Source organism: Sipha flava, unplaced genomic scaffold, assembly GCF_003268045.1.
Source record: "Sipha flava isolate LNK unplaced genomic scaffold, YSA_version1 79_pilon_pilon, whole genome shotgun sequence".
NCBI lineage: Eukaryota > Metazoa > Arthropoda > Insecta > Hemiptera > Aphididae > Sipha > Sipha flava.
In genome coordinates, this window is record NW_020273620.1 from 2,145,479 (window position 1) to 2,168,983 (window position 23,505).

The 23,505-nt window shown below is 30.9% G+C and overlaps 1 protein-coding gene across 3 annotated transcripts in view; it reads right to left on the bottom strand.

The window, feature by feature from the left end:
* The window catches only part of LOC112692963 (myosin-I heavy chain), an 83,148-nt gene extending 59,844 nt beyond the window's left edge, over positions 1-23,304 (bottom strand). For all 3 annotated transcript variants that reach the window (XM_025567807.1, XM_025567805.1, XM_025567806.1), the window contains exon 1: positions 22,945-23,304. In XM_025567807.1, coding sequence (XP_025423592.1) covers positions 22,945-22,981 — 37 coding nt within the window. In that variant the 5' untranslated portion in view covers positions 22,982-23,304. The remainder of the gene's footprint in view (positions 1-22,944) is intronic.
* Between the last annotated feature and the right edge of the window lie 201 nt (positions 23,305-23,505).

The window sequence follows — 23,505 nt, forward strand, 5'->3', positions numbered from 1 at the left end:
AATGTGAATCGCTTTAAACCAAAGTCCTTAGAATTTAAATATATATATATATGTATATAATTTATTTTTATTTTTATATATCAATTCAATGATAGTGTTAATAATTGTATAACACATACTTAAGTGTTGTTTTGTTCTAAAAACAATTTAAGCCATAAAAATACGTGAGCTAAAAATTACTTATGTATGCATGAAACATTTTATTTAATATTTTCACGATTATTGATCATTGTTGATGATTTATTGGTGTTTGTATCAACAATCTAACTAAAATTGACACCTAATAAATACAATATACAGAAGATTTAATATAAATTATGACATAATACAATAAAAAAACCTATTTACAATACAAATATTTATAAAATAAAATAAATTAAAACCTCTGATAAAAATAAAAACAAAATCACTATTATAGACAACAAATAAATCGGCATTTTTTATATTTTTGCAATAACATGTCCACCAAAATATTATTTTCGAATCAATATTGATTTAAAGTGGCATTATCTTATATATACATACTCGTACTATGTTTATATTTTATAAATACGAAAAGGTAGGAATTTATTGTTTATATAATTTTTTTGATGTATTTATAAACAATTTTTGTTAATAAAATTGTTTATTTTAGTTTTATCTCCTTCAAATTCCTATAAATTGAATTTCTTAAATCAACATTAAACATAAAATGTGCTTTTCGATTTATTCAAAAGCTGAAATAACTGAAAAAAAATAATTTTCTACTTTTTAAAATCAAATACTATTGGAATATTTTTTACAAATTTTGGGTAAAAGTAAGTAAAAATGATTTATACTTATAACAACAACAGAATTAACAAGCCCTATTATGGTTACATAATATTTTTGAAATTTTAGAATCCTGATAAATGTAAACCCATTTGTAGAATAGTATATTTCAAAATGTGCACAATTAATGCGACTAGCTTAGTGACCAACACATAAGGTTCAAAGTATAATCCATTCTGATGTACACCTGCCGGCTACCATCAATATCCTGTTTATGCAGCAAAGACAAGCATTCGGCCTCGGTGCCAACAACCAATGTTTAAAATTTAAATATTTTCAAAATAGTCTCAGTTTAATTTACAATACAATATCGTTTGATGATTTAATTTATTAATCAAATTTATTTAACTGACAATATACTTTTAGTTGTTTTTAAAATTAACATATTATTACTATAATAATATTATAAGCTGTTAAACATTTAATGAAAAAATATAAACTAATTGTATTTTAGTATGTCGCAAACATATTTTATGAAATTCATTCGTAAAACGATATGTCTGAAAAACATGATGGGTTGGTTATAATTGGTAAACTATTTAGTTTTTCCACCCATATGCCTGAAAATAGTTTTTAATTCGTTTTTAACAAGAAATATAACGTATTTTCGTTTCTGATACGAGGGACATTCTATATCGAGATACTTTTCGTATAAACCAGATATTCAAATAACCTAAGCCATGTGTACCTACTTGATCAACATTATTTTTGTAGATATGGTTGAAAATGAACGCATAGACTTTTCAAAGTATCTTTTAGACAATTTTCATTATTCAAATAGTTTTATTTGCAAAAAGAAAACCCGTATATTAATACACACAAGCAATTTATAGCGAAATATAATAATATAGTAAAATCGCAGATTTTCGTACCTATATAATGCACCATGTGCGAAACGTTATAATTTTGAATGATCGTCCAACGAGTTCAAAAATAAATAACATGATGCATATTTATCCCGAATTCGTGTTTTTGATGGTTCGTGTTTCTTCACATCATATACATTCCGTTCAATAACTCGAGAATTGTGGCCCGCGTACAACAACGTAAACAAGAGGAGAAAACCACCACATGATTTAGCTACTTAATAGCAGGTTCGGATAAGCCTACGAACTACCCGAGTGTATGTAAATCCGTACACTTGAAAATCAAATATTTATCGCGGCACCGAAATCGTATTGGACATTTTTACATTCGCCGTGAGCACGGCGCATAACATCTGGAATTTACCGCGAAAACCAATCGGTATTTATTGACGAATCAAAGCCCGTGCACACAACAAGACTAACGTGTTAAATATTTCCATCAGATTCGCCATCGCGCACGAGGTGCAAAATACATGGAAAATATTAAAAACGCGAATGGGGTGTTTTTCACACATATTTATGTACATGCGTCAACAATATGTTCAACAAGCACAGACTGAAAACGCATTGAAATTCACAACGCTCACTCCGCGATAGTTCACGGCCCAAGTAAGCGTTTCCGTCACAAAAACACGGCTAAAATTGCTTTCTCGCATCGTTTTGTGATCGAACCGAAAACGAGAGGAGAATAAAAAAAGTCATTTCACGTTTACTTATATTTACTACCCGTTGTCGTCGACCATAGGTACCCGTCGCATATTACACATAGGCGGTTGTATTATAATTAAGGAACTGCTCCGGAACAATAGCTGCTCCTATATTGTATCGTATAATCTATTAGTCTACCACTACCACTTATACCCATATCGTACACGAGTGCGCGCACGTGTGTGTGTGTGTGTGTGTGTGTGTGTGTGTGTGTATGTGTACACACAACTATACGATGTATGTATTATGCATAAATTATTTTTCAAGTTATCGTAAACATATAACATGTAACAATATTATTTTTGTTCGTTTGTTGTTACGCACGCGCATGTGCTAGGTCTAGGCGTCGCAGGGTTTATTCCACACAATACGTATATCACTGACTCGAACGTCTTCTGGGCGCGTACGGTAGTTGAATAACAAACGTTCACACGATCATACGCGAACCGTGTACACGCGCGCAAGCACGTGTGTGTGCGTGTGTGTATATGTGTTCGCGGGTGTATTGAAGTTCGTGCGTACGCGCACATACACAAAAAAGATACAGTGAAGAACGACTTCCGGTAACGGCGCATCGTTGTTTTTGTTCTTTCCTATTCGTTTTCGGGTTTCGTGTACAAAACTCTTTATTATATTACGTACGTACGTACATATGTATATACGTCGTAGCCGTGGAAACGAGAAGAGGAAATGGAGCCTTCTTAACCGACACGACCATCACACACCACCTGGGTCGGTCAATCTTTTCCGGGCGTACGCACAGCCATGTTTTAAATCATATTTTTTTACTACACGCTGCCGTTGTACCGCTGCTCCGACCGTATCTCGGGAGGCGCTAATCTCTCGCTCACTCTCTCTTTCTCTGGTTTTCGAGTTTAGAAAACACAATACCGCCTACGCGTGCTTATCGTATGTACACGCTTTTGGTTAAACGAGCGCGTATAAAACATTGAGCGGTTCGCAGTCGACGATGGATTGTATGGTCGCGCCGGGTGACAACCGACGGGACATGGTTTTTTTTTTTTAGTCTAACGCGCATCACTTGCACCCACCGACCATTACTGTGCGTACGGGTTAATTGTGTTTTACGCAGGATACGGTGCATGTTCACAAGACGTACACGACGAAAAAGTTTAAATACGCGAGCACGGACCGTGAAATATGACGGTGGCGGGACGAAGGGAATAGGACGAAATATCGAGTGATTGTATTAAAACGAGCAATGTTGGTCGTATCTTGCACCACCACCAGTCAGTCGCTGGGAAATTCTAATCATTTACATCCCGGACATCATTGTAACTCGTGTGTTGATCATTATTACACACGAATTTATAGGACCACACAATAATTATATAATTGTCGTCTTTGAAAAACACTATGATTTACATATGACGTTAAGAGTTTTCGTTCGGAAGGAGTAAATGGTTCGTTAAAGTATGACATTTGATTGGATACGAATCGATACTTATGGTAGTAATAAACCGTAAATGAAATCAATTATTGAAAATGTATTGTTGTACTATGATATCCCGGATGCTTGAATGGTCGAATGGAAATTAATTTCGTGTATGAACGTGTTAACCAGTATTTTAGATGGTCAGATAATTTTGATAATATAGTATTTTTTTTTTTTAATTGCATTTTTATAAACAAAAAAAATAGTCAGTTATTGTATTGTAGCATCTACTAACAACACGATTGAAATGCGAAAATTACTGCTATACAATTTATAAAAAGCTCGATAAAAACCTTATAGATTTTAATCTCTTAGACTTAATTAAGTATATCCAACGATAATGTTTAATTTTAAACTTTCTTTAGATCTACGTTAAAGTTATGCGCCGTAAAGTGATAGTAATAAAGTGCTGCTAACCCAAAGATACGAAAACTAAAATTTCTAATTAATAGTTATAAATATTTTTTATGATCCTTTACATAGGTTTAGTCCAGCCATACTCAACCTTTTTTTTTTATTTGGGCCACATAAAATATTTTAAATTATCTCTTAAAACGACCGTATTGAGTGTGCATATACCATTAACGGTGTACACAATAATAACCTAATACTTAAATGGCGGATATTGTTTTAATAAAATAATTGGAGGGAAAAATAATAAGTTTACGCAGTTATAACACATCGTCATATTATTATTTCCCAAGCTCGTAACCGAATTAATAACTTTAACCGCTTCAATGAAATTATGTTGATGCGCGCCTGTGTACACTGACAAATTACCTCTGGGAGTAGTGACGAGGGTTATGCACAGCAACGTTGTCGAATCGATATCATTTGCTGGAGCGCGCATATATATTTATCGCGAGAGTTGCTTGGTACGTACGGGAAAAAAACACACGTAGACGGACAATGTTTTGGCAACGAATTATAAAAGTTCATTTAGCGTGGGGTTGGATACAGTATTATATTGCGTTTTCCCTTTTACGCCGAACGTACGCCATTTCTATTATTGTTATAGATGTCACGAACAAATCTCCCAATGCCTTATTAAGTACATACGTGAACGTGCGCGGTGTGTCTAAGATACCACCTAGGTATTCGCATTGTTGTTCAGAAGCGTATATTGATCAACTGTTGTAAATCGAAATAATAAAACTCCGACGGCTGTAAACCGATTAAACACCGTCATCGAGATATCAGTAATATAATTTATCAAAATATACAACGAACAAAATGTTAGCGGTTATTAATAATAATGGAAATACGAGTCGTCTGTTCGGATAGTAATAATTATAGTTCGAAAAATGAACTATGTATATTAATCTAAAACAAATTCTCACGATTTGAAAATTGACACGAATATTTTTTCTAGGATATTTATTGACGTACTAAATTTCCTGACCGCTCGAGGTTGCGCTCGATCTGTTCGAATAGAAAATGATCTCCTCGAATAGAAATTTTCTGATTTTTCCTCAAAAGTCACTAACTTTACAGAAAATGTACATACATAAAGTGTAGTATAAAACACATCTTATTTCGTATAAAACATTTTTAAAATGTTCCCAAACACCAATGTTTTATTGAACAAAAAAATTATGAAAATTCAAAAGGTAAATGTATGTAAAAAAAGGTTGACTTCCACACAATCGGAGCGTCGTTCGACACTATCTTACGGACATTTAAAGGCAGCTAATAAGTACCTACAACATGCGACGTTTTGATCATGGTTAAGTAGATGTATTAATCGTAGATACTTCACTATTAAGTTATTATTTTAGTATGCACATAAGACATGACATTTCAAATAAAGATAACAATCATAATTATAAATATAATTATTTTTTATCGATTTATTAATACAATGTATACGCTACAATATAATAGATAATAAAAACGTCTTTCTTCCAGTCTCGTGCACAACCAATAAAGAGCGACCGGACATTTTAATTTTCTATGCTTTTCAAATATTTTTATGATTCATTGAATATCATTACTGCTACTTCCGATCGATCGAAAAAATAACAAAAATTTCGGTAGTTTATTTATTAACGTTGATTATTTTTTAAATAATCGCGTCGTTTTCTATTATAGAACAATAATCAATCACTGCACAGTGATCATTATTACGCATAAATATATAATAATATGGATGAGTCCCGTCACGATCCAAGGGGGTTCTAAGCTCAATCCCGTCAATACACGTCAGACGTCAATTTTGTACACGGTCTCAAATAATAAATAACGTGTATACGAATCCATTTGAGAAATACATATTACATTACCGTGCCGCCAAAGGCTATTATATTTATTTTTAAATAATAATTTATAACTTTAGTAGTTCACCAACAGCAAATACTTGGGAAAATGGGCAAAATAACAACGTTGGTCTGTACTCGAAAACTCCGAGCAAAATATAATACTACGCCGTGCGACTTCTTGCCATTCCTGAACAATCAATATATTTTACCCGCAATCATATGCTTGGACAATTCCATTGAATCCGTCCAACGAGCGAGTTATACCCACTCAAATATTCTCAATATTTTTATCTGTATAATAATACTTGTAGTTGATGAAAAACATACGTGCCTAACACGTCTTATTTTAATGATGTAAAAATAGTTTTAGGTTTGTCTAAATAATGTATTTTATATTCTTGAGGAAATTAGACAAAATAAATGTTAAAAAATACCCGTCTAATGTTGAATTTAATATTATTACTATTATATTTTTTACATTCTCAAGAGAACTTGTCGAAATAAATGTTAGTTAAAAATTCTAATTAATATGTATTTATTGACTATTAGTATAGATTCAAAGAAGTAAAAAAATAAAATGTTCTCACAAAGCTAATATATAATAATTGATTTGTATCTATTATTATTATTTAAGTCAAAACCTAACATTTCATTCAATACGTCATTTTTATTTCATAAACCTTAAATTATGTTTTTCTAATTTTTAATACAAGTATAACTAATATTATTTCAAGCCTATGGATAATTAATTTCACCATTAACTCACATAACTGTTGTTTTAAAATATGTTAACGCTTGAAGAAAAAAATTTGATTTCGTAAAAATAAAACATGTACAATATTATAATCATCAAATTTAGTTCTATAACCGTACATTTTATTGTACACAAACTGGAACACATATCATGAGCATTTGGGGGGCACATTTATATTCGTAGTATTTGCGTGTTATCGATACCACGAGACGAATAGAAACAAAACGAGATAATGAAATTCCGGAAGTAATGAAGCTGTCCGACAATATTTGCGCATTGGATTCTACATACAACTATTTTTCATTATACATTCGGCTACGGACGCAACCTTTCAAATACAATAATAATAATAATAATATCTTCTATTGCATTTTTCAAATTTCTTTGGTCTATGCGATTCAAGAGAGGTCGATCTTTAAACGCGGAAACTACCGTATGCGGTACGCCACTGGGCAGTAAGTATCACTATAAGGGAAACGCGATATACGGAATACACGACGAATTGCTTATGTATTATAATAGAGTGTATTACGTGTTCATTATTCCAATGATGGAACGAACGGTGTGGTGACGGCGGCGGCGATGACGTGCTCGTACATAGTTTGTACCGTTCACGTTAAAGGAATGCGTATTGGTCACACACACACACACACACACACACACACACACACACGAACATAGACATTCACACATGGGCGCGCACACAGACACGGAACATATATATTTCTGCTCATCGCACCCTCTTCATATGCACCTATACAACGTACGTACATAAACTCACCTACACGCGCATGAACACCCACAAATATACACATGACTTCTTCGTGCAGCACCACGGACCATTGGTTAATGTATTGGATTCCGAGCAAGAACGATTTACGTCCCATAAACGATATTTCCCTTTCGACGACGAATACCGCACATAGGTATATTATTACGTAGCCCTAACACGTGTATTTATACGCGACCTCGCCTTTCGGTGCGGTAGTCGTACGGGTAATTGTTTTAAACGAGTAAAGTTCACGTGCATATGAATAATAATGTACCCGTTGGGAAGGTGTTCTACGTTAAGCTCGAAATAAACGGTAATTTAATGTGTGATAACGGTGTGCACGAAAAAAGAAATTACTTGACTACTTAATAATCCTTTTCCCAAACCGGTAGTGCACCAGCTATGTATGCACATAAAGCATACGATATTGGGGGGGAAATGGTATGCGTGTGCGTGCGTTATAGTTATCGCGTACGATTTTCTGGTTTAATTTTAGACGGCCGAAAACGTGGTGTAAATAAATCTCTTGTGATCGGGGGGGTAGGCCTTTTTATAACGCTCTTCTTACGGCCTATTTTAAAATATTATCGAACCTGTGAAATACGATTATGACCGGACCGTGCACCACATGTGCGCTGTATACGATACTTCAATACTGCACGACAAGTCAACATGCGCTCGCTCGAGTATATTCTCAAAATAAGTCACTTAAACGCAACACGCGACCGTCACCGATGGACGGTGGACCACCGATTAACATTATCGTCCATTGGCCCCATACTGTACTATGGATTCAATCACATGCAATGAGTAATATTACACTTTAGTAAATATTTCGTTGCGTAGTACATAAAAAAAAAGAACAGGTGTGGTTTTCGGAACAGTTAATTATGTCTTCGAGGTTTAGGTAATTAAGAGTAATTGTCAAATAAGACTTATACAAATAATGCCGTACTTAACACGTCAAACATTGAAATTTTCAAATGTTTATAAACAAATCCATGTACAATCAATAATACGATAAGTATAAAAGGTTTAGTTTATAGTTAACAACTACTACTTGAAGTAATCTTATATTATTATTATTACATTATATTATCTTATAAAGAACAATTATTTATTTTAAATATACATCCTTACGCTCAATGTAAAATATTAATAATAATGTCTTGTGTTTAAAAAAAAAAAAAAACTTACAACTGTATGCGAGTGAATTTTATTTTTGGTTACTTATTTGAGGAAATTTTTCCAAAAAAATATTATTCATACACGTAAAATGTACTTTGATTAGTGATGTGTAATATGAGAGTATGTAAAATCTAACATTCAAATTTTTTTTCAAATAAATATATCAGTAAGTGCTGTGGAATGTGTATAGTGATAATGAAATACGATCAATTGAGATTGTAATGTGCACTTATATGTGCATGATGAAATTTACACTTTACATGAAGATAAAATGAGACTAAAGATTACGAGTTTGCTTCAAATTAAAATATTGTAGCGTGAAATAATGCGTAATAGGTTAGTATATTGCAGTTGATGACGCTTCGTTAAAGGCTACATGCGAAAGCGATGGACTCATTATGGTATAATATGATTTGAACGTTGAGTGTCTTACATTCTTGAAAAAGTACCGATGTATCATAAAATATACATATACCTCGTCAAACTATAAATAATTTTAAACCGTCACACGCTTAATTGTAAAAACCGTGATGTTGACTTGAATATCAGAAACTCAAATCCTCATGGAGCTCTCGAATTAATGGTTATTCCTGGGGGAACAACCGAGCGGCATACACTTTTACCAAGAATATACATGAATAATGATGGTTTTGATGAGTAATAACGTTTTTATTTTTTTACTCGAGCATTTATATATTTAGACTATAGGGGAAAATGTTTTCAGACGTGCTTGCCACAGTAAATTTCCGAATGGATTTCAAGTGAGATAATTGAATCTGCTCGTGTAACAGCTGAGAATTATTATAAGCGGCGAAGTACCACAAACAAAACTTCAACAATCAACTCACTGATTGCTATTTCTCAAAAACTACTAAACGTACGATCGTTAAATTTAGAATAGTGGTCCCTCTATTACTCTAAATGATTATAAAATAATGTTTTATTTTAGTGGATTAATTTATAATAATAATTCACCGCCAATACGTATTGGTCTACATAAAGGCCCACGCGTTTCCAGCTATTTGTGACCCATCTTCTTTTTGTCCGTAAATTGTGAGTTCATTACGTGTAGACACGAATTTTTCCGATAGGTCTATCGTTAAAAATTATCTCGCGCATTGCGCTTGCACCAACACTATATATATAATACTATACCAAGTACTCATATAATCAATTATCTTACAAAAGTTGGGGTACAGGAGAACAATTTTTCTACCAAGAATACATTTGATTCCATTTGACTACCACTTTCAATTCAAATGGCTATAGTTTCAAAGCGTAACGACAATCTTTGAAAGTAGAAATGAGTTTAAGAAATGACTGTTTCTACCATAGAATTATTATACGTTAATTAGACGTTGCCTGTTCGCGTGTAAGCTCTCCTGATAGTCTGAACCTAATACTGATGTCTAAAGGAAGAACCAAACATTTTTTTTATACAAGTAGATATTATAAAAAAAAAACATAAAATGCTAAATAAGTGAAAAAACTATTTTACATTCAACATTGTTACCCACAATATTCTAAAGTAATATTGTAAATATGAAAAAATAAAAATAAATACACACGGACGAGCTGGGTAGTTCAACTAGTATTTATATAATACTAACAATAGGTAACGATGCATACATATATTTGTGTGTGTACTATTTGCCATTGTATGTTTTTAATTTTATTTTATTATGGGATAAATATTTTAGAAAGACATAAATTAAATTATCTATTATCCCTAGTACCGTGATGATAACTATGCGCCATATATTTTACTGTTTATGAGATACTCTATCTTTTTATTTTAATATTTTTTGAATTTTCTTTGTTGTTTACTGTGAATTTATTACTCGTCTTCAGACATTTGAAATAAATTATTTAATATAAGGAATACTATACTGTAATATTTTATTTGTTTAATACAATTATTTTGCGATTTAAACGTAAAAATTTAACACTAAATAAAAAAGTATATGTAACAAATTCTTCTTCTTTCAAACAAATTCCTACTTAAAGTAACAGATTTCTCTTAATTAATTTATTTTGTTCTTAATTATTATTATTATTATTTTTAAATACTCACATTAGAACCATTATTTGTAATAGACCATAATATATATATATTAATAAGTATAACTCAACTATAGTAATATGTTTTACTGATGTATATACATTATACTACAATAAATTCTACTATTATATTTTTAACTATAATTTTTACATTGTAAATTTATAAAGCGAAATATAGAAAAATAAAAACAATAATAGATATTATCCTGAAATATTATCTAGGTGAAATTATAATTTTATTAAAATTTTGCCTCAGCAATCGACACTAAAATTATTTCGTTATTAAGCAGGTAATATAAGTTTTTATATAGTCAGCTTAATTGCATATGCAATTCAATAATTAACATATCTAATTGTAATAACATGTGTATTGATTTCAAAACTGGTTTTATGTTGAAATTGAATTACAATATTATTATCTATCTCATCTTTATATTTCCAATATTATTTTGCACCTTGTCATCTCAATGATGACGTAATAAAACATTACAAAATGCATCTATATTTTTTGTTTGTTCTTGTTACACTATTAAGAAAAACAAAATATTTTAGACGATAAGTAGTTTTACATTTATTGATTTTATTTTGGTTTAGGAGTTCCCAATGAAAAACCAAAAAAAGATATTTTCGACAAATGTATCTTTTATATATTATACAATGAAATTTATTACGTTCTCGATTAATTACGCATACGAAATTACTTAATACTGAGTTTTTTATGATTGTTGGTCCTATACCACACTATGCGTACAATATAAACGTATATTTTTAAAATTAATATATTGACTACACATTATCTTGTTTGGAAAACATTGATTGAAAAATTAATTATTAATGATAATCCTGTAATTATAGCGATAGGTTTTTTACTCAAAAAAATAGCAATATATCTAAAGGACTCTAATTCATCATGTAAAATGAATAATTAAATAGTACGATTTCAGTAAAAGCGATTGCCTATAGACGGATTTTGGATCAAATAATTATATAGCGTAAGACATGTAGGTATTATTCATTTAATTTTCAAAACTGATTACATTATAATTAATAATATTACAATTTCATGTTTGCTGAGACAATATTTCTAGTACAAAGCTAATGGATATAAACTGCCTCGGTCAAAGCTAATTGGTTTTACTTGTTCGCCGACCTACAAGAATATTGTAATTTCACAAAATATTTTATGCACTCCATGGAGTGGAACCATTTATACAAATAGTGATCAGATGTATAATATATATCAAAAGGATCGAAACAAACTTCCTTTAATGGAAGAGTATTTAGTCATATAGGAACTGTACCTATCTTACCTACATGATATAAATGGTATCTATATCATTAAACACTTTTACTAAAAAATAAAATAACTTAACTGTAATCTATCAAGGTATTATTCACAAGATCCAAAATTTATATTATTATATAGGTAGGCGAACACTTCGTTATTACATAGATTTATCGACTTATGTTAGTTGTAATTATGCCCGGATACCTCGAAGGTCAATAATTCTAATGAAATTTAAACATTTAAATAATAATATAAAGCGTGTTAATGTATAGCCAAAATTGAAAAGACCAAATTTAGCAATAATAATTATTCCGGCCCATCGAATCATTTAAAAAATGTTTATGACAATAATGATTTGTTCGCTGTGTGAACTAAAACTGCAGTAAAATAAAAAAAATTTAAAAAAAACTATATACATTATTTTACGATGAGTCCTAAACCTTTTATTATTTCTTTTTTTTTAAAAAAAAAAAAGTAAAATAAAAACCTACTTGTATAATATTAGTTAATGGCACGTGAATATTCGCTTAAAAGCCTCAACGACTGGGTTCGGGTCTTAGTGGCCGGAAAGAAAAAGGTTTGCCACCCCTACGCAAACTGCAGGTGCGTACCTTTATAACGAATAGCAATATCGGCGTGTTGCAGGTATATGGTTGGCGAAACACGATAATCCACCCCGTCCCGCGCGATGAGGTTATGTGCTCGTGTACACAAGTTATAAATAACATAAGTGTGTTTGTATGTACCCTCACCGAATGCACGAAGACTGTAACCGCGGTACCGCGATTCGCGCGTGTAAGAAGGGACGATTTAAAATAGCAAGAGAAACTCGTTGGGTGCCCGTAAATGGTCATTTTTTTACCTTACATCATACCATTATTTCTGTATAATATATTATTTACATTTAAGTATTATATTATGTACGTATATTCACAGCGTATAAGGATTCAGTTATCGTCGAAAACGTTACCGAACAGAGCGGGTCGTCGTATTATCACTAAAACAGATGATACCGTTTGAATATTTTCTTTTCTGGCTGTTGGTCATGAAAAAATTTAAAAAAATAAATACTAAAAAAAAAAAAACGTTTTGTTCGTCGCTTTGTTCCATGGTATTTTTTGTTTTTTTTTTTTTTTCCGCTTATTTGAGGGTATGTTTCGTTTGCCCTCTCCCCAACGAAATCCGCCCTTAACAGAGCAATGTCACCACCAAAAGCGCTCATACCCGATCACGTTTTATGCGCGTGCGTGCGTATCGTTGGCCCGGTGCAACAGCAGCAGCAGCAGCAGCAGCGTAACATTATAAACCGTTTCGCCGAGCCCACACGTGCCGCCACTGTACGCGTGCGTATTCAATAACGTTTGGATATAACAACCCTCGACGATATAACACGTATGTCGTGTACAGTCCGGACGAACCTGCCGTGCTCAGCTGCCCCGCGTGTGCGGTGTACCCGCACGACGGGCAAGGCACGTACGAAACGACGACCCTGTACTGGTACCTCCATCGCTTACCACCTGTCCGACGCACGAGCTAACGACGACGTTTCTTGTAATGCGCCACACACGCCATAATACTATAATTATTATTACTATTATTATATATATTTTTTTTTTCATCTCACAAACCTCTATTATTTATCATTTTCTACGTTTATGGGCTTCTTACCACTCGAATAATAATAATAATGTACACCATCCGATGTCAAAACAAACGCATAAAAACGACGATCGCGTATAATACCCACGCGTGTATAATGTAATAATATTATGCGGTGTGTATGTGTTTATAGACGTGTGTTTGTAGGTATTCCTTTTTTCGTACTCGTTTTGTTGAACAGGTGTGAAACACGATGGAAACCGCGAAGCCAAAAAGAGATTCACGAAACGACTAAATGTACTCGTACGATAATATTACTGTCATTCCCGTGCGTGCGATTAAAATCCTTGTTATTTCATATTCTCGTCCAACTGCCGATACGTGTGTTATATAATTATTATAATATTGTGCAACAGAGAACTCGACGAAACGCAACTAACATATATGTAGTAGGTACTCGTTAGTCGTTCGCTTTCAATCGACTATGTATTTCAGTCGAGATACAGTTATAATTAGTATAGTCAAGAAACACTACAAATTTTAAATATTTTTATTTAAATTACGATTTAGTAGTGGAATTACTATGTTAATATTACTATATTAATAATATTATTTATTATATTATATAGGTACTATTATGATATTTATATTATTATATAATTACTATATTAATTACTATTAATATCAATATAATCGACTGTAGTCAAACTGATAAAATTCAAAATAATAATTTTATTGAAAAACGTATTTCGAGTACAATACTTCTATCAATTAGTTATTAAATACTGTAGTGAATATCAAACGAACACGTGATTCATATAAATTCAACACTTTATGATACTTAATTTCTCGTTAGTTTCTTAATATTGTTCAGAGAGTTATTATAAGTTATTGCATTTTAGAATTAATTTATGAATTCCTAAAACTCATTCGACAATACATTGTTAAAATTTAAAACAAAAAAATATATATATATACCTATATATCACGTACGTAGATGAATATCAATTTAATTTAACTAACATTTAAATATTAATATTTTGAAAAATAATTCTACTCGTACCAAAAGTATCTATAAAGAATTATAATGTTATTTTTCTATAGAAATAATACCTAACTACAAATTTAAAATTAGTTAATATTCAGTTTTGTTAACAAAATAGAGAACAATGTTAAAGTTAAGGATTCTATATACTAATACTGATTTATTACAATAAAAAAAATAGTTTATATTTTTTAAAAACGTAAACAAATAACTTGAATAAAAAGTGAAAACAATTTGAAATAATTGTAATCATATGCATTGCATACTCACCTAAACTATTAAGATTAAATATATGCTAAGAAAAATGTTTAGTTTTAATTACTATATATTCGCTGACGGTTAAAGATTATAAAGCGAATGTCATTGAACATAAAAGTATATATTTATTATTATATATTTTATTAATTATTACAACTGTTATATAATGAAAAAAAAAATATTAATATAAATCAGATAAAGTACGTTGTTCACCATTAGTTATAAGAAATTAAAAGTATTTACTAAACTATTTAGTTAATTATTTGAATTACTAAACCTAAAATGCTAGCAAACAATAGTAAAATTCTTGGAAATATTTGTTATAAGATCTGCTTTAATAGCATGTAGGAACCGAAAAATATGATAGTTATATTATCAATAGGTACATGAATCAATAAATGATAAAAGGGAACTTCTGCATTTCTTCCGAAAATACTTTTTTTATATATTCTTATAAATTAAAGTTTAATGTTCAATGTTGAAAAAAGACTTTTTCTATGAATAACAATGATGTTATAATAGAATGGTATATTTTTCGTTTAATGTTAAAAGGGACTTCTGTAGTAGAAGTCTCGTCTCTACATAAATTCGTCGAATCTATATAATATTATACATAAAATATGTTTATATTAATATTGTTTTTATTGATGACATATTGTACTATTTATTCATTTTTATCAATAATTGATTATATTATTATTTTATTTAATTCACTTTGAGTACGACCATAATAATTTAATGATTCAATTGTGAATATAGCAATTAAATAAATTAAAAATTTAATAAATTATGTCGTCAAGCGAATCAGTTTTAAGTGACTATGACAACTATGACAATGAACACGTTTCACCCAAGAAATAGAAAAAATGAGTTGTAAATTACAACCTTTATCCACGAAATTTAAAATTTGGACAGTCCCAAACAGACATATAAAGACAAACAATGTAAAGAATTAAGAATAAAAATTAAAAGCAACAAATCCGCAAGAAAATCCGCAAGAAAACTGCAGTAGGTGAATTTTTAGTCTACAAAAGACGAAACCAAACATTTTATGAGGCATTGAAAGAATCAAAAGCTTTAGATAATCAATCTCAAGCGATTTGTATTAATTTCATAGCTAATATATCTTTACCTATAATACCTGTGCAAGATTTATACTATCGCAGACAACTTTTAACAGTTTGAATCAGTGTAGATATTGTTTCCTTTACGTGGATACTATTTTATGTCATGTGACAGAGATTTTGCCATCATAAAAAAAAAGTTCGAGGCTGGTAGAGAGACTATACGCACTAGATGAGTACATAGATGATATTAAAACTGCATCTTATAATCATGACAAATTTACAGTAATAACAGCAAATCATAACGATGTGTTAGATTTCAGTAACTGATATTGTATGTTATATAAAAACACGTGCCTAAGTGATTATTCTGATTAATCTGATAAAATTCCTTTTAAAATATCAACGTACCATAATTTTAAAAGAGAAAACTCAAAACTAGTAGTGCTGGTGGCTAAAACCTACTTTTGAAGCTTAGTTAAGCATAAGTTCAGACTCAGAAATACTAAACAAGATTTAAGTTTCCCCATTCAACGTATAAATACAAGGAGACCAATAATAGCTAGTAAAATGGATGACATCCTGAAAACACTAAAATTCATAATCCACAAACACTGGAAGAAATTTTTAATGTATCCAAGAATATCTAGAGAGGATATTCAAGATTAAAGTACATAGTAACATACTTATTAATAAGTAAAAGATTTATATGCACAAAAGATCCTCAAAATATGCTCCCAAAAATATTGTAATATGTTACAAAATATACACTTATAATTAAATCAAAAATATTTTCTTTTAAATTATGTAAAAATTTCACAAATATTGCAATACAAAATTGAACCATCAGTTTTAAAAATATCTTTATACTCGCTTACATATATCTATAAACGACTCCTAATTAGTGTTTTTACTTTAAGGTAATGTAAAGTTACAAAGGAATAAATAAAAAAATCACTAGACACAAAAACTGGGACAGTTTTACACATAAAAATATATATGAACGAATGTAATGACTGATCGGTTTTCGTAATTCTGTCAAGTTCAAGTGTTCAACTCTATTATATGAAATTATCTATATTTATATTATTTGTATAAACTCGTATGTTGCATATGACTATATCATTTTAATTTTGGTTGTAACGACGGGTTTTCATTTTATCTATATTATGTGACTATGAACGTGAAAATATATAGTAAAACAAATACACAAAATATATGTTTATATGTGTATAGATAAAAATATGCACAATAAATTACAAATATGCATGAAATATGCAAAATATGCAAAGTAAAATTAATGCTATTTTAATAAGATTGATCTAAATCGGGAACAATTCTCATTAGATTTCAAAAAATTTATTCCAATACATATATGTATTTTCATATAAATCCGCCAAACCATTTGATGCAGAATGGGAACTTCTGATAAACCAATAATTTCAATTTTAACATACTGTACACATTAAATGTTATGTTTCAAAATCTCAAAGTATATACGAGTATTAGTAAAGGGTATTTACTGCGACAAGCATAAATATAAATAATACAGTTTTTGGTAACCAAAACGATTTTTTCCTCCTCCTGTACAATTTGAAAATTGTCGGAAGTCTCCTTTTAACATTTAGCGATTCACATACTCAAACGATAAATATTTCAATCATACAATTCGGGGCTTTTAACACATGAACATAAAACAATTTCGGTAGTGATTGTTTTGATTTGAATTGACCTTAATCCATGTATGAAGATTAGTCGTTGAACTCGAAAACTCGTATGGCATAATAATAGTAATACTAATAATAGTAGTATACTTTACGATAAGCTACCACAAACAATATTAACGTAACAATTAATAATCTGTATAAAATAATATATGTATTCATATATTGTATTTGGATATCCATGTATTACATTATATACATTTAATATATCCAATTCTATCAAAGTTACAACAAAAATATCATTTATATTCACTAGTCTTGAAATCTTGTTTTTATTTATATTATCCCGATCATTATACAATGTAAGAAAAGAAATCGCCATGAAAATACAATTATTATAAATACTACAGAAACAATATGTATTAGAATAACTACAGTAGTATAATATTCTCAAGTGTATATATAGAATATTGACTGCGAACGGACACAAAAATACGCAACGTGTGTTTTAAAACTGCATGTTTTTATTGTTTCATTTGTTACATAAAATGACGTTAAAAATATAATTATATCTATGCCAATTGAGCGTATTCATTTGTCAACAAAAAACCCTTTTTTACAGAAGATACTCGGATTATGAAACGTTGACTTAGCTGCGCCCAGCTTTCAGTAAATTTCATAATAATATATCGCATAGAGCATTTATGCGACAAATAATGGCACACTATGACAAAAAGAGTAGCGTTTACAAAACACAAAAAGCACCACGTTGTGATTATCAATGGACCTAAACACAACGACGTGTTGTGTGTACGATTCCGTAATCCGGAAATGTTCTAAACGCGCCCCATTAGTGCCTAGCACGTGCCCCTAAAGTAAAACCGTTATTTAAAATCACAGCTGTCCTTTGATCGTTTTAAATAAAAAAACAATAACAGATATTATATACGTTTATAGTTATATTAAATAAATAAGGGTATACCTATGCTCATTTTCATCGTTAAGGATATTGAGATCAATATTGGGATAATAATACAAATCCATGCGCTTTTATTTATAAATACTTCTTGGCCTTCGGTAAGTACTTCAATAAAAGTTTTGTCTGACGTAGTCAATTGATGGGAAATTAAACACAAAAAATATATTATATACTTTGACTGGCAAAATTAAAAATTCCAAACATTTTTCAATAAAACTTTAAAAACCTAAGAATTTAAGTTTTTTACTTCTTTACATTAAAACTTCTTTCATTTTGTTTTTCGGTCAACGAAAACAACACACCAAAAATACAAGGCAAATATCCATTATGGAAATCTTTGACAGGAATTTTTTTTTTTTTTTAATTAACATTATCAAGCAGTTTTAATAAATATTACAGTAACATTTTTCTTAATTCTATTTGACTATATTTCAACTTATGTGAAAATTATTCAAATTCAGTTTTAAATACCAATACAATTTTTTCCAAATTATAATATTTAAAAATACACTACAATTTTTTTCTGCAGTATTCAATCATCCAATTTTAAACCATCTAACTATTATTCTCTAAAATTGGATGTTGTCTATAAAATTAAACTAGTAAACATAATATAATTTCTTATTTTAATAATAATAGCTTTTAATTTCAGAAATAACTATTTGAAAATGGAAATAGTTATAAAAGTAAAATTAATTACCCAACTACACTATTAACTATTAAATATGCAATATTTTAATGTATTAATAATACCATGGTAAAGCAAAATCGAAAATAATGGTACTTAAATATTTTAAATTCATATAAATAGTTACAGTACAAGAACAGTATAGTTATAAATTGTATTATCTTGAGTAAGATTATAAAATAAATAAATAAAATTAATTATTAAATAATAAATTTAATTTTATATTTTGGTTTTTAATAAGACTAATTCAAAAAATATTAAATCTAAATTATTAATTACTATCCTCTACTTATATCTAAATATAATGACAGACATTGATAACATATATTCTTTCAGGTGTTATAAGTTATCTAATTATATAATTAGACACACTCATCGACGATTTCCGTACTCAAACTATACACGAAATGATCCCGTAATGTTTAAAAATTCGATACACAGGTGTTAAGAGGGTAAAAATATTGTTTGGATTCACTCTCCCAGAAAAAACCGATTAAAAGAACAGCCAATGTGAGCCCTTATCCAGTGAGCCGTTATAAAAATATAAAATAAAAAATAAAATATAATAAAATAAAAATATATAATATAATAAAATAAAATATAAAAATGGAAGAAAAAAATGTATCAGAAATTATTGATATGATATGATTTCCAGAATATTCGAGGAATTTATTCAATTTATGTAAATGCATCAGACATAATGCGAAAATCTATATAATAATACATTAATAACCAAGTATACAATATACTTGTATCTATGTATCTATCTATATATAACATTTTTTTAATGCAACAAATACATTTTAATCCTATTAAAATTTCACAAAAAATATTATTGTTTTTGTTGTGTACACTATATGTCGTTTGATAACCAAAGTGTAACTAACCACATTAACGTAAATAAAAAAAAAATGGTACAGTCGAACTTAGTTATCTCAAACTTCTTTAATTCGAAATCGTCGATACCTCGAACTTTTACTCCGGTCCCTAGAATTTCCTATTCAAACAATGTAAAACAATCTTGTTTAACTCGAATATTTTCGTGGATAACTCGAAGTTTTGAGCACATTTACAAGCACGGATGCATATTAATGAATTAAGGCGATTTATCGAAAACAAAGAAGAGGTCAGTGATGAACTTTTCGAAGCTTTGAATAAAATAGAACGATTTACTACAAACGCTACAATCAACAGCAAAATCAAACAAAAATAAATACCTTTTTTAAATAATTTTTTAACCTCATTTTTGTTTATATGTACATACATTACCTACCTTTTTAAAATTACATATACATACATACATATAAAAACATAGTAACTAATTTTTATTGCACATTACATATTTTATTTATAATAAACACAGGAATTAATGTACAATACTGTTTTAAAATTTTTTTTCGGATAACTCAAACTTTTACTCCGGTCCTTTCAACTTCGAGTAAACCAAGTTCGACTGTATAACAAATCATCAGTTTCTTCTCAAGAACTGTAAATTAATTAACGCCCAAATGTAATGTTTATAATGACATTTATAGGAGGGTTAAACTTCATTACATTCATGTATTTTTCTAGTATGATATAAAAATAAATAACAAATATTTAAATAAAAAGAAAAGCCACGGAGGACAACTGCCCCAATTGCCCCGGGATGTTCAATTCTATAAGGTTAGACTATAAGTGTTTTGAAATATTACAATAGTTCTAGTATAAATTCTTAATTTAAAATAAAATAAAATGACAACATTTACCAATTTAATATAAATATAAATTATACAACCCTCGTTCACGCATATTTGTTTTTGTTTCGGTCACTATCAGATGGTAACTTGACTTACCTATATTAATAAGGTACAACTTTAAAACTCTATACAGAGTCAATTTATTAAAGCGATTTACGTTTGCAATGTTCATAATTTTAAATTTCTAATCGGGCGTAGTAGCTCTATGATAATGTAATTATAGTTGAATAACAATAAAATCAACGTTTAATAGAATTTTGGTCGTTTTTATTTTTGAACGTTTAATAGAATTTTATTAGAATTTTTGGTTTAAAATTATTTAATTTTTAATAGAATGCATTTACTCTGTATACATAATAATATAATATGATTAATTAAAGTGAATATTAACAACAAAGTATTGACAACTATAACCTGCAATTCATTTAACCTGTTCGAACAATTCTCACATACTTAGAAATTAAACTACCCACACCATATCAATATTTATCGTCTAGTTTACAATGTAATAAAGTGTCCATTGTACCTCCCAAGAATTCAATATCAAAATAAATGAAATTGCTTAATAACGCAGTATGGGCGTGCGTGTATCTTGCACTCGTATCTTAGAACTGTCAAAACGAAATGTAAGCCGATCAAGGCACCTGTATCATCGTACATCTTAATAACTGAAACATTATTACATTTACAATATACGATATATTTTGTTTTAGAGCTATTTATTTTTAATGTACTAAAACCGAATTAACACGTTATTGAACTGTACGATTAATTTACGAAAAAAAATGTTTAACGACGAAATTCAACTAGAACTATTTGGAAAATTACCTAATCGTTGTACATGATAAACCCGTTTAAACGTAAAATACATTTGCCTATAAAATCATGTATAATTTTAAATCAAAAGTGAATCCCCCTTGCAATGGTCAGTTAATTCGCTCAACCGAAACGTGACGGACACTTAAAGCACGTATCATTAATAGAAGAGTAGAAGAAATTAGAAAATGTCTTACATGTATTCCAAAAATGCTTTTGATGGAAAAAAAATCAAAAGTCGACATTATAGACGAAATTATGGTTTTGAGCCAATCGTATCAGTGTATTTTTTAACTAGTTAACTAGGCGACACAAATGTCGCCCAGTGATTATACTCTGTCGACAGTATTTTAAAAGATTGGGCGAAATAATGCGAAATAAACGTGTAATACTATAATCTTACTATGGTATTATACATTGACTATTTCGAGAAAAACATTTTTTGTCGCCCAGTGAAAATTTCTTATAAAAGGAACTGAATCGTGTGAGAATAATGTCTTCGAAATCCTAGCAATAGGATAAAAGCTGCGTTGACACGTCGGTAGCTGAATACGCAGAAACAACAGTTGTTTAAAAAACGTTACGAGGGAGAGGGCAGGGGTGTACGCCAAGACGGTGAATTGTATGAAAAAAAGAATAACGAATAAGGGGAGAATAAATGTAAACGATTCGAAGACCGAGAGAAAAAGCGCGAGTAACAACAGGAGGAACTCGCGAGCGGTCGAAAAAAGGCGTTAGCCGGGGAGGTGCAGTACCTACCCGCGGAACATTGCGTAGGGGCGGCGATGGTCGGTAGGGCGCGTTTACAATACGTTAACCCATCACGCCCTTGCCCGAATTACAATGATTTACATTTTACGCGTACACGCGTAACAGTATTTAACACCGGGTTTAAAACTGAAATGTTAAGCGTACGAAGGAAGTTACGTACCCATCGCTCCGACGGAGCACCTGCTGCCGTTGTCCATGTCTCCAATTCGGCCGGGGACGATGTTGCAAACCCGCGGCGGATCGACCGGTGGTGGCTGCTCACAGCATCGGTCTCGCAGAACCGAACAGTATTAGTGCGTGTGTGCGTGTGCGTGTGGTGTCTGTGTGTTTCGCGCACGCGACAACGAGGGCGGTGAACCGGGGTGGCGCGCGATTGTGTGTGTGTGTGTGTGTGTGTGCCAGAGAGAAAGAATGCGCACACGCGAACGCTCTGCGCTGTGTTCCGATGGACGACGACGACTGACGGGAACCGTACGACCACCATCCGCGCGCCGAGCATGTGTGCTACTGCCGCCGTCGTCGTCGTCGTCGTCGTCGTCGGTTGTCGGGCGGCGGCCGGTGGTGGATACGGCGGCCGGCGGTTACCGTGTACCCGTGCGCCGCCGCCTTCTCCCCTCTCTCGATCGGTCCGCAGCGACGAACACGTTCGCGGTCTTCGTCGTCGACGCCGCCGCCGCCGCCACCGTCCCTTGTTGTCACGGCAACTGCGTCGTCGCGAACG